Below are 12,413 nucleotides of genomic sequence, written 5' to 3'. Positions count from 1 at the left end.
TCCGGGGTCACCCCTCGATCCCTTCTTGAAGATAGGTGTGACATTCGCCAATTTCCAGTCCTCTGGTACCTCACCAGTTTTCAAGGATAGGTTGCAAACATGCTGGATTGTGCCCGCTATTTCTTGTCTTAGTTCCTTCAGAACCCTTGGGTGGATCCCGTCTGGGCCCGGTGATTTGCCGCATTTTAACCTGTCTATCTGTTTGAGGACATCCTCCTTACTTACCTCTATGTGCTCCAATTTTTCGGCCTGTTCCCCACTCATGAGCTCCTCTGAGTCCGGTATATTAGATGTGTCTTCGGTCGTGAAAACCGACGAGAAGAACGTGTTCAACCTCTCAGCTACCTCTTTATCCTCCTTAATCACTCCCTTCCTATCCCCATCGTCCAACGGCCCCACCTCCTCTCTCGCTGGTCGCTTCCCCTTTACGTAACTGAAGAATGCCTTGAAGTTTTTCGCCTCCCTGGCCAGCCCCTCTTTGTATTCCCCTTTTGCTTTTCTAACCTCTCGGTGGCATTCCTTTTGGCATTTCCTGTGCGCCTGGTGATTTTCCTCCATTGGGTCCTTTTCCATCTCCGGAAGGATACTTTTTTGTCATTTATTGCCCTCTTTACTTCAGTTGACATCCAAACCGGGTCCTTTGACCGCTTGTTCTTGCAGCCTTTCCTGAAACTGGGGACGTACATTCTTTGTGCTTCCTGCAGGGTGTCCCTGAATAGGGTCCAGGCGCTTCCTACAGTCTCCATCCTAAAGATGTTTCTGAGCTTCCTCCCCACCATTTCCCTCATAGCAACATAGTTCCCTTTCTTGAAGTTGAGCACAGATGTTGCGGTCCTCCTTACTATGGGTGTCCCCCTGTCTAATGTGAATCTGATCGCGTTGTGATCACTGTTGCCTAGTGGTCCTCCCACTTCTACCCCTCTTGCAGGCCCCCCTAATCCGTTTAGGATGAGGTCAAGAGTAGCACCCCCTCGCGTCGGTTCTTTGACTAGTTGCTCCATGAAGCAGTCCCTCACAGCTTCTACAAATCCTGTTTCCCTAGTGCAGTTGGAGTGACCAGTACTCCAGTCTATTCCCGGGTAGTTGAAGTCCCCCATCACTGTTACACTTCCAGTCCTGCATTCCTGTCTCAGTTCAGCTTCCAAGTCATGTCCGACTCCTTCTGGCGTACCAGGTGGGCGATAGTACAGCCCCAGTTTTATGCCTGCACCCTTGTTTCCCGGCAATTTGACCCATAGCGATTCCAGCCCCTCTGCCTTCGTTGCCATATCCATCCCGACCGAGTGGATAGAGTCCTTTATATATAGTGCTATGCCTCCCCCCTTCTTGTGGGTCCTGTCCCTCCTGTAGAGCTTGTACCCCGGCAGCGCCACATCCCATTGATTCTCCTCTGTCCACCAAGTTTCTGCAATTCCAATTATATCCAGGTCCTCCTCCTTGGCCACGACTTCTAGTTCACCCATCATGGCCATGAGGCTTCTTGCATTTGCGTATAAGCACCGCAGGTCCCGTAGGTCCTGTCGTTTTTCCTCCACCTCTGCATTTACCTGGGCCGCCTGCCCTTGGATTTCGGGCAGTTCTCCCGTTCCCTGTGCTTCTGCTTTGCCCTCAGCCTTTACCCTCGTAGCTTTCAGCTTCCCCACATTCCCGCCACCCCACTTCCCCGCTTTTCCTCTGGGTTTTCTAGCCCCACCGGCCCCCTCCTGGGCTATCATCCCTTGAGCCTCTGTTTGATCCCCCTCGCCTTGTGGTACCTCTATATTGCCCTCAGCTTTCGCCCTCGTGCCACCCAGTCCCCCTGTGTCTCCATGCCCCTTAGTCTTCTCCCAGCAAGCTCCCTTTACCTGATGTTTCCCTCGCTGTCTGATCATAAGATCCACCGGCCCCTCTGCTTCCTCCCTGCAGTCAGCCCGTTCAGCATCTGTTCTGGATACTGTTGTCCGAAGCGTCAACATCAGATCAGCTGTCGGCTTTCCCCCTCTCCTCAGTTTAAAGCCCTCTCGATCTCCTTCCTCACATTGGCTGCCAGTAGTCTAGTTCCCGCTTTGCTCAGGTGCAGGCCGTCCCGCCGGTAGAGCTTGCTCTTTCCCCAGAAGGACGTCCAGTTCCTCACAAAGTGGAAGCCCTCCTCCTGGCACCATCTCCTCAACCATGCATTCACAGCCTGGAGGTCTGCCTGCCTCTTTGCATCTGCTCTCGGTACAGGCAGGATCTCCGAGAATGCTATCCTCCGTGTGCTCCGCTTCAGCTTTTGTCCCAGGACCCTGAACTGGTCAGTCAGTATGGCCATGCTGAAGTTCCTCCGGCTCACATCATTCGTTCCGACGTGGATTATTACCGCAGTCTCCTCTGTCTCTGCTCCATCCAGGATCCTCTCAATCCTATCAGTGATGTCTTGTGTCTTGGCCCCTGGGAGACAAGTCACTAGCCGGTCCTCCCTTCCTCCAGCTACGTGACTATCTACCTCTCTCAAGATCGAGTCTCCCACCACAATAGCAGACTTCCCTTTCCTCAGCAACCTCCTCTGCCTCAGGTCCGTGTCCTTGGTGTAGTGCGGTGTCTCTCCCTCGGGGTCCCGGTGAGTCGCGGTCTCCTTCTCTTGCGTGGTTCCTCCGCTAGGTCCTTCCCCGGTGTTGCCTTGTGGACCTGGGTCTCGTCTGCCGACATCCGTCTGTGCAGCTGCTGGTCCCGTTCCTCCACCTTCCTATAGGCCTCCTCGATGAATCTATCGAGGTCCCTCACCTGGTCCACAATGGGGCCTGCTCCGTCTGTGTCCTTGGTTGACCAGCTCGTCTCTTCTGTGGTGCGCAGTCCCTCCAGTCCCTCCAGTTCCTGGACCCTGACCCTCAATCTGCCGACCTCCATCCTCAGGCTTTCCAGTTCCTGACACTGACTGCATATGTACTCCCGCCTTCCCAAGGGGAGGTAGTCGTACATATTGCACTCTGTGCAGTATACCGGAAAGTACCTCTGGGATCCTGGGTCCTCCATCGCTCTCGTAAAGTGCTGGTGTGCTCCTGTAGTGGCAGCCAACAGGGCCTTGTGCGCCCAGAACTGTACATTCTCCACGATCAACGTGATATCACACAGGAAGTCCTTGCGTCTCTGCTCCTCAAAGTTTGCCAGCACGGTGTCACGGTGGACCCCAGAACGAATGAGAACGTGTTTCTCTGTTACAAGAGCAGGGGCTGTTTCTGCCATTCTTCACTACAAGTCAGATGGGACAAGCAGTTCTTGTTTCATTCAGTGCCAGCTTCAATGCAGTTGCTGGCATGGTGGCAGGGCTGCTCCTCACCTGCTAGTCTTTAGATGTTATCTCAAGATCCAACACTTTCCGAGACCCCACCATCCCCTGACTCTCCATTTTGTTTATAGCCTCAGATGACCTTCCCCCTGTATTGGAGAGACAGGGCCAGGTTTCTGCGGGGTCTCCTGCTTTGGCAGTGAGTCCGAATGTGCCGCTGGGGGGGGGGGGGTTGTTCCCTGATTTTGTGTTAGCCTTGTGCAAGGTTTATCTTCATGCGGTTGTGGGTTCTGTTTCCTCCCCAGGGGTCTCAGATTTTTCAGGGAGTCTTTTGCCCTCCCCTGTGCCCCCTTAGCACCGGTTACAACCCATTCCACCCCCCAAGCTTCATCCATGTGGCCAAGTGTCTTGGGGGATGATGATTTTTTTGTGTGGGGAAGCATTTTTACTTGATGAGGACTTGGTCCCCTTCGTAGACCTCCAAGATGCTCTCGGAGGGGACAGAGGCTGCTGGCGGGTGTTTTATGGCGCCACAAGCTGGTGAGGATGTGTCAGTGGTATGTATTTTTCAACAGGAGGAGCTCCAGGACCTTATTCTTTAGGTTTGTCGGTTTTGTGTTTCAAAGAAGACGAAAAGGAGTCCCAGCATGTGGTGGACCCCACTGCTTCGGGGGATCCGCTCAGCCTCCCACTTTTTTCTATGCATCAGGATATTGTGCTCACGCAATGGAAGGCACTGGAAACACCTTTTTGTTTTGCACAATCTATGGTCTGCCTGTATCCCATCCCGGAAGGGGATAAGATTACCTTTAAGTCGCCTGGTGGATATGGTGGTCTCGGCCATCGTGCATTGGCATACGGTGCCGATTAAGGGCGGCTCGGCTTTGCAGGACTCTGAGGAGCGTAGAATAGAGTCTCTTCTTAAGCAAAGTTTTGATGTGGCTGCCCTGGCGGTCCAGGCGGCAATGTGTGGCAGTCTGGTGACTTGGGCTTGTTTTCAGTGGTCCAAGCGTGTTCTTGACGAGAGTCTGATGACTGGTCCTTTAGTGGATCCAGGAGGTAGCTAAGATTGAGATGGGCATTTCTTATCTCTCGAATGCCATGTATGATCTGTTGTGGGCTTCGGCCAAGTCCATGGCTCTCAGTGTGGCTGCATGTTGTACCCTATGGCTCAGGGGTTGGTCGGCGGACGCGGCATCTAAGGCTAAGCTTACAAAATTTCCCTTTCGGTGGTCTTTTTTGTTTGGCGAAGATCTGGATAAGTTGGGTCAGACATTGACTGATTCTTAGGTGCACCAACTTCTGAGGACTGTGCTCGCCCGAGTTGCTCGGGGCATTTACGTGATTTTTGCCGTTACCGCCCTGGTCAAAGGGCGACTTCTTTTCCTTCCACCGGGTCTCCCCGAGGCCATTTCTTTCAGTGTATGCAGTCCTTTCGGGGGGCCTGCCAGGGAGTTTTACCAGGGGTCACAATGGATCAATGGGTCTTGGAGGTGACCTGAGTTGGATATGCTCTGGAGTTTTCACGGCCCTTGCTAGATCGCTTCCTCTCTCAGCTTGGAAGAAGTGGGCATTTCGTCAGACATTACAAAGGTTGCTGGATCTCAGAGCGGTGGCTCCAGTGCCTCCTCAGGAGTTTCGAAACGGCAGGTATTCCATTTACTTTGTGGTGCCCATCTTGGATCTGAAGGGAGTCAACAGGGCGCTCCAAGTTCCGTCTTTTCATATGAAGACCCTTATCTTCCTGACTTCTCTCAATTTGAGGCCTCCCATCAGCATTTCCTTCGCTTTGCGATCTTGGGACGGCACTATCAGGGCACTTCCTTTTGGTCTGGCTATTGCTCCGTGGATGTTCACCAAGGTTGTGGCAGCCTTGCGCAAGGAGGGCATTCTGGTTCATCCCTATCTGGATGACTGGTTAATACGAGCAAAGTCTTTTCAGGAGAGCTCCTGGGTAATGGCTTGGGTTGTGGAGTTCCTACAGTCGCTGGGATGGATGGTCAACCTGTACAAGACTCGGTTGATTGACTCAGCGCCTGGAGTACCTTGGGGTTCTTTTTGACACCAGCTTGGGGAAGGTCTTCCTTCCAGAAGCCCAAGTGGACAAGTTGCAGTTGCAGATTTACTTCCTCATGACTTCCCTGTGTCCTTGGGCACAGGATTTTCTACAGGTCTTGGGGTCGATGGCAGCCTCCTTGAATGTGGTTCGGTGGGCTCAGGCTCACAAGCGGCCATTTCAGTATGCTCTACTTCATTGATGGTCGCCTCAGTTGCATGATCTGGACTTTCCTGTTCGGGGGTTGATTCGTCGCAGCCTTCGGTGGTGGCTACAGTCTTCCAATCTGGTGCAGTCTGGATCAGCCCCAGTGGACAATGCTTTTCACCGATGCCAGTTTCCTCGGATAGTGAGTTCAGTGTCTCGATCATTCTGCTCAGGGCAGCTGGTCTCTGGAGGAGGTGTCTTGGTCGATCAGTGTTCTGGAGACAAGAGCCATCCAGTTGGTGTTGCTAGCGTTCCAGGCATTGTTAACGGGCAAGTCGGTTTGGGTTCTCTCGGACAACGCCACGGCAGTGGCTTACATCAGTCATCAGGGGGGAACCAGGAGTTGTCTGGTGGCGCACGAGGCAGCTCTGCTCATGGCCTGAGCAGAGGCTTATCTTCTAGACATCTCGGCTTCCCATATAGCAGAAGTGGAGAATGTCCAGGCAGACTTCCTCAATCATGTGTTGGTTCCCGGAGAGCTTCGAGTTGATTGTGCGGGCTTGAGGGTCAGCCGGTCAAGGACCTAATGGCCACGAGTGTCAACGCCAAAGTGTCCTGGTTCTTCACTCAGTGCAGGGATGTTCAGGCAGAGGGGCTGGATGCTCTGGTGCAGCCTTGGCTGTCGGAGGGCCTCCTGTACGTGTTTCCCCCGTTGCTGATAGTGGTCAGAGTCCTTCTTCGCATTGCTTGGCACCATGGCCATGTTATCCTGGTGGCTTCGGACTGGCCCAAGCACCCATGGTATGCAGATCTGGTTCATCTTCTCATGGCAGATCCTCTTCCACTGCCCTTCTCGCCCAACCTTCAGATGCAGGGCCCCATTCCAATGTTTGATCCAGGTCCCTTTTGTCTTACGGTGTGGCTCTTGAAAGGGAACGCCTAGGTAAGAAAGGTTATTCAGATAAAGTGATCTCTACTCTCTTGGGGTCCCAGAGACTTTCCACTTCTCGGGCCTATGTGCGAGTTTGGTGCATCTTTGAGGAGTGATGTTCTGCACGTTGTGTGGTTCCCATTCGCACCCCTTTGTCTCACATCTTGGAGTTCTTGCAGGATGGCCTATACAGGGGCCTTGCTTGGTCTTCCCTCTGGGTTCAGCCTACAGCTTTGGCTATGTTTTGCTGTTTGCCACATGGTCAGCGTTTTACTTCTTCTCCGATGTGATTTGTTTTTTGAGTGTGGCCAAATTGCTCCAGCCTCCAGTGCGGCCTTCGATTCTAGCCTTGGATCTCAATCTAGTCCTGTCTGTGCTCATGCACCCTCCTTTTCAGCCTCTGGGTTCCTGCACATTGAAGGACCTTACTCTTAAAGCAGTCTTCCTGGTGGCTATTACTTCTGCAATACGCATTTCCGAGCTGCAGGCTTTCTCTTGTAGGCCTCCTTTCCTGGAGTTTTCTGGGGAGTGAATAGTGCTGAGGCCTATTCATTTCTTTCTGCCGAAGATGGTTTTGCCTTTTCATGTCAACCAGTCCGTGGTCCTCCTGGTCTTGGGTAGTCGGGAAGGCTCTTTGGAGCAGAGGCAGTTATGCAAGTTGGATGTCTGCCGAGTTCTTCGCTCTTATGTTCAGCGGACCCATGAGTTCTGGAAATTGGATCATCTTTTTGTCCTCTTAGCAGGTTCTTGTAAGGGGGATGGTGCTTCCAAGGCAACCATTGCACACTGGATCAAGGAGACTATTGCTTCAGTGTATCTTCAAAAGAAGTCTGTTCCGGAATTTCTCAAGGCTCCTACTCAGGGTCAGGCTTTCTTGGGCTGAGTCTTCCCTGGTGCCTCCGGTAGATATCTATAAAGCGGCAGTCTGGTCTTCTCTCCATTCCTTTGTGCAGCACTACCGTGTGGATGTTCAGGCATGTCGGGAAGCGGTGTTAGGGGAGCACATGCTTGTGGCGGCCCTTCAGGGGTCCCATCCATGATGGGTACTGCTTTGATATGTCCCATCAGTGAATCTGTGCTGGTCTGGAGAGACGCTTAGAAGGAGAAATTAGGTTCTTACATGCTAATTTTCTTTCTTTTAGTCTCTCCAGACCGGCTATTACTATGTAGTTTCTTTTGGGATTTGCGTGAAGAGTGTGTATGTTTTTTTTCTGCGGGATCTTGTGTTCTTGGTAGGATTTGGTCAGCTTTTGGCTTGACTAGCATAGCTGGTGAGTTGTGGGGACATTTTCTGAAGATCCTTCTATTCAATTTCCAACAGTATTTTTCTATGTTAGTTGTTACTCCTGTGGGGAGTGTTGTTACTGTTATAATTCGCACTTATTAGTTTCTTAGTTCTGTTTGGCTATTTGGCAGACTGATTGTACTTGGGACTGCACAGCCCAGTTGTACTACAGCCAAAATTTTATGTCTCAGTTTCCACCTGCTGGTTATGGTGAGCTATTAACCATCAGTGAAGCTGTGCTGGTCTGGAGAGACTAAAAGAAAGAAAATTAACAGGTAAGAACCTAATTTCTCCTTATTGAATTTGAGATTTAATTTGATTAAGATCATCATTTTTATATTATTTCAGTTTACCCCTAATGAAGCCAATCCCGATGAAACCGGGATCCAAGTTGGGTTATGCATAGCAACACGATGGTGGATTTACTGGAATTTAAGCAAGAAGTTTAAACTGGCATCAGAAAAACATTGTAATTCTTGAAGAACCATAGATTCGACATTAACATAACAAAATGCTTATATACCACAGCTACCTCTAAGTTCAGTGCGGTTAACAAAAGATAGAATAGTGTTTTGGCAATTCTGCCTTTGTCAAGAGTCACTCGCCAAAATAAATGTGTGGTTCCTTATTATGCAATTCACAGAAATTGAAGGAAGAAAATCCCCTGGCAACAGTGCACGAAAGTGTTGCAAGTGGAGCCCCACACACATATTTATTTTGGCAAGAGACTCTTTACAAAGGCAGAATTGCCGAAACACTGTCAGTGTCAAGTCTATGCTGCTGGCAAAATTAAGTTTGCTTTGGATTGCCCACTGCTGTATGGTTGACATGTTTTCCTCACGACTCTTGTATCTGGATTGTTCTTCCCGTCATGGAGGCCTGTCTGGCTTTTCTCTCCGGTGTGATTCTTGAAGAACAGGACCAGAAAACATTGTAGTCTCTATAGAGGAGTGGGACTGTTAATGTAAAACAGATAAGTGTACTTATTTACTTTCTGTTATGATTTGGCATTATGCTATTACTATGGATGAGATCTGAACTAGTGAAATGACTGAAAATGCTGCTATTTTACCTTTTTGACTATGGAACAAGCACAATAGTGCACTACATTGTAGCCATTTTCTGAGCACTGCACTGTACAAAATCTTTTTTTGTGGATAATAAAGGATAAGCATTAAAAGATTTTGTGAATAAAATTTGAAATACAGTGGAACCTTGGTTTACGAGCATAATTCGTTCCAGAAGTATGCTCGTAAACCAAATTGAGTTTCCCCATAGGAAGTAAGGGAAACTCGCTTTGATTCGTTCCACCTCCTCCTCCCCCCCCCCCCAAGGCTACCAGCGCTGCTCCATCCCCTCCCTCTTGAGGCCACCGATGCTGCTCCATACCTCACCCCCTGCGATCCGTCATCCCCCCCTCGAACCGGCATCCTCCCCCCCGCTCGTGTCGCCCCCCGCGATCCTACATCCCCCCCCCCCCCCGAGCACCGCAACGACATCGCTTACCCCAATTGGGCACCGGCACCAGCACCAGTGCATAGGAGGTGCCGGTGCCCGAAGATCCTCCCTCTTCTGGCCTGGGTTGGGCTGGGTGGTGCGACAGAGATCCTCCCTCTTCCCTGTGCTGGGCTGGACTGGGCTTTGAGCATTTGCGCATGCTCAAAGTCTTCTGGTCTCGCTCTCTCTGAGATTCTGAATCTGAGAATCTCGAAGAGAGCGAGACCAGAAGGCTTTGAGCATGCGCAAATGCTCAAAGCCCAGTCTAGCCCAGCACAGGGAAGAGGGAGGATTTCTTTCACACCGCCCAGCCCGGCCTAGGCCAGGAGAGGGAGGATCTTCGGGCACCAGCACCTCCTGTACATTGGTGCTGGTGCCCAATCGGGGTAAGCGATGTCGTTGCGGTGCTCGGGGGAGGGGGATGTAGGATCACGGGGGGAGGGGGGGTGGCGCTCATAAACCGAGTCAAACTCGGTTTCCAAGGCGCCAATTTTGCGAATGTTTTGCTCGTCTTGCAAAACACTCGCAAACCGGTGCACTCGTAATCCGAGGTTTGACTATAGTTATATTCTGGGACTGAGAGACTGTATGTAACTTTTTCCGGGACTGTAAGTAAGATTTACTCCTATACTATATTGAAGTGAACATTTTTATTTGAACACAGATTTGATGATATGGGGTATCCACTCAACTGTTAACCCTAAATGAGCTTATTTTCTTATAGCTAAATGAAGAAAGAAATGTGTTAGAAGAAGCTAAAGGATTTGATCCTGTACAGGTCAGTGTGGTGATACCACTGCAAACCTTAATCTGTGCAATATTGAGTTCTACAGTTGGGGAGCATGGAATTCACATTTTTATTTATTTATTCATATACTGTTCTCCCAGGGGAGCTCAGAACAGTTTACATGAATTTATTCAGGTACTCAAGTATTTTTCCCTGTCTCTCCCAGTGGGCTCACAATCTATCTAATGTACCTGGGGCAAGTCTGACAAAGATGGCAAAACAAAGTTTACAAAGCATGGTAAAAATATGTGAGAAAACATGGTATGGTAAGATATAGCATGGCAAGCATAGTTCAGCAAAACATGCTATGGTCAACATAGTATTACAAAGCATGGCTAACATAGTATGACGTGACTAGCAAAAATGGTTAGGCAAGCATGCATGACGGAACATAGCATGAAAGACATGAAACGGCAAATACTGTGTGGCAAACATGGTATGAGAGATCGTAGCAGGGCCAACATAGTATGGGTAAATATGGTGTATAGTAAGGCAAGGATGGTGAACAGCGTAGTGTGTGGTAGAACATTGGATGACAAAATATGGCATGGTCAGACATAGGATGAAGCACATCATCATTTGAGACTCGAGACAGTGGAGCGTCAGGCTCTTTGTCAGAAGGTCTGAGGCATTTGGGTTGGCGCACACATAGAGAGCAGGGGAAGAGGTTAGTTTTTATTACCTTCCTGAAGTTCAGTAGACCTAACAATTTTATGTGATCATATCTTTCTTTTTCTTAAGCATTTTGAGGAAGAAATAGTACCACCACTACCGGCAGCAGCAGCTACTACTCCTTCCCCTACAAATGTCCAGTCAAGGCCAGTCATACCACCAGAGACCAACGATGAAAAGGTGAAACATTAATGTCTGATATTTATTTAAAATTTTTAACTGTATATTAGATATATGAAGGGATTATCAACAGATTTCTAATCAAGTCGGAAAATAAGGAACAATTATATGTGGGCAGTACCAGATAACACTAAACTGGAGCCTTGCTTCCTAGTCTTGATCAGTTGGCTGCTGCTCAGGAAAATTAAAATACTGGAATTTTAACTGTTTGTTTATAACAAGTAGCATCACTCGTTGACGGTACTAAAAATCTGTAGTCTTTGACTTGGTTAAATTTCTGCCCTGACAACCTCACTATCAGTAACTAAATTTTATTCTTTAAAGCAGGCTTCAGGACATACCAAGCCAGTCTGGTTCTCAAGATATCCACTATAAGTACACATGAAATAAATTTGCAAACCCCACTTGTATTGTATGTAATCTCTCTCATTGTGGGTATGTTGAGAACCAGACTGGGTTGAGAACCCCTCCTTTAAAACAATATTTCAACCTAATCAATCAGAAGCCGTCTTCATGTACTGCTTTCCTGGTTGGCATAAAGCACTATACTGTCTTGAAAGATGCAAATAATTTTGGTAAACAAAGTGCTGTATGATATTTAGGTGCAGCTCATAAAGCTGACTTCTCCCTCATTACAGAGGCCTATCATCAAGCTCCTCCTCAGAGAGGGTTCCATGCCAGGCTCCATGGAATATAGAGGGTGCTTTGAGGGTACAACTTATGTTGATGTGTCCCAGCTTGCAGTCTGATACTTTTAACCTTTTGCAGATTATATAATTCTATAAATCTGTGAAGAAAACTTCTTTTGTATTTAGCTGTTGAATTTAACTGAAAGGGAAATAAAATTCTTTGTTTCAGACTTTCCTAGATTTGGAGGATGATTTGGATAATATGGAACTTGAAGATATTGATACTTCAGACATCAATCTTGATGAAGAATTTTCAGACGAGTGAACTTTTTAAAATTTAATGTGACCAAACTTTCTATTGAAATCAGATTAATATTTCCATAATTCTTACCTCACACCATGAACATTGCATCAGTATGGACTGTTTACAAGCTGCATCGCTGGCTTCATTTTTTAAATATTGGAAGATGCAATATATGTGTGAGGAGACCTGCAAACAGGATCCACTAACTGTACAGACTTGTTTTATTTTTCAGCAGATGACAGCATTTTCAGTTCATTATGCATAGCCAAATAAATCATTGCTGTCAACATACAAATAAAGTTATGGCTATAATAATCTATTCTGTCAACTCTTGTTTAGCAATGGCGGTCGTCATATTCAAGTGTTCTAAAACTCTGCAAGTGTATAGGGACATTGCATGATAGGCCAGTATGTGGTATTTGTTTATGTTCAAGGCTCATTAATGAAGTAGTTAACACTTTATTTCAATCTCCTTCATTCAATAATGGAAGAAAATTAATTAGACAATAGGTGTAAATTGACTCTAAAGTTCTTTAACCCTGGGAAGTGTAGCAGTAAGCATACATCTACATGATAATGGCAATGTTTTAATCTTCAGAACTAGTGGTGTGATTAGATATTTTTAGTTGAGCAACATAGCTGAGCAAATCGGTTAACAATCAGTCTACATTTATATATAAC

General features: G+C 48.1%; 1 protein-coding gene across 1 annotated transcript in view; it reads left to right on the top strand.

Annotated features, from left to right (window-relative positions):
• The window catches only part of COPB2 (COPI coat complex subunit beta 2), a 121,113-nt gene extending 109,062 nt beyond the window's left edge, over positions 1–12,051 (top strand). The window contains exons 20-22 of the mRNA XM_033959260.1: positions 9,885–9,938; positions 10,689–10,799; positions 11,658–12,051. Coding sequence (XP_033815151.1) covers positions 9,885–9,938; positions 10,689–10,799; positions 11,658–11,753 — 261 coding nt within the window. The 3' untranslated portion in view covers positions 11,754–12,051. The remainder of the gene's footprint in view (positions 1–9,884; positions 9,939–10,688; positions 10,800–11,657) is intronic.
• The last annotated feature ends 362 nt before the right edge of the window (positions 12,052–12,413 follow it).

This window comes from Geotrypetes seraphini, chromosome 9 (genome assembly GCF_902459505.1).
Source record: "Geotrypetes seraphini chromosome 9, aGeoSer1.1, whole genome shotgun sequence".
Lineage (NCBI taxonomy): Eukaryota > Metazoa > Chordata > Amphibia > Gymnophiona > Dermophiidae > Geotrypetes > Geotrypetes seraphini.
This window is presented reverse-complemented; position numbering and strand designations above follow the sequence as displayed.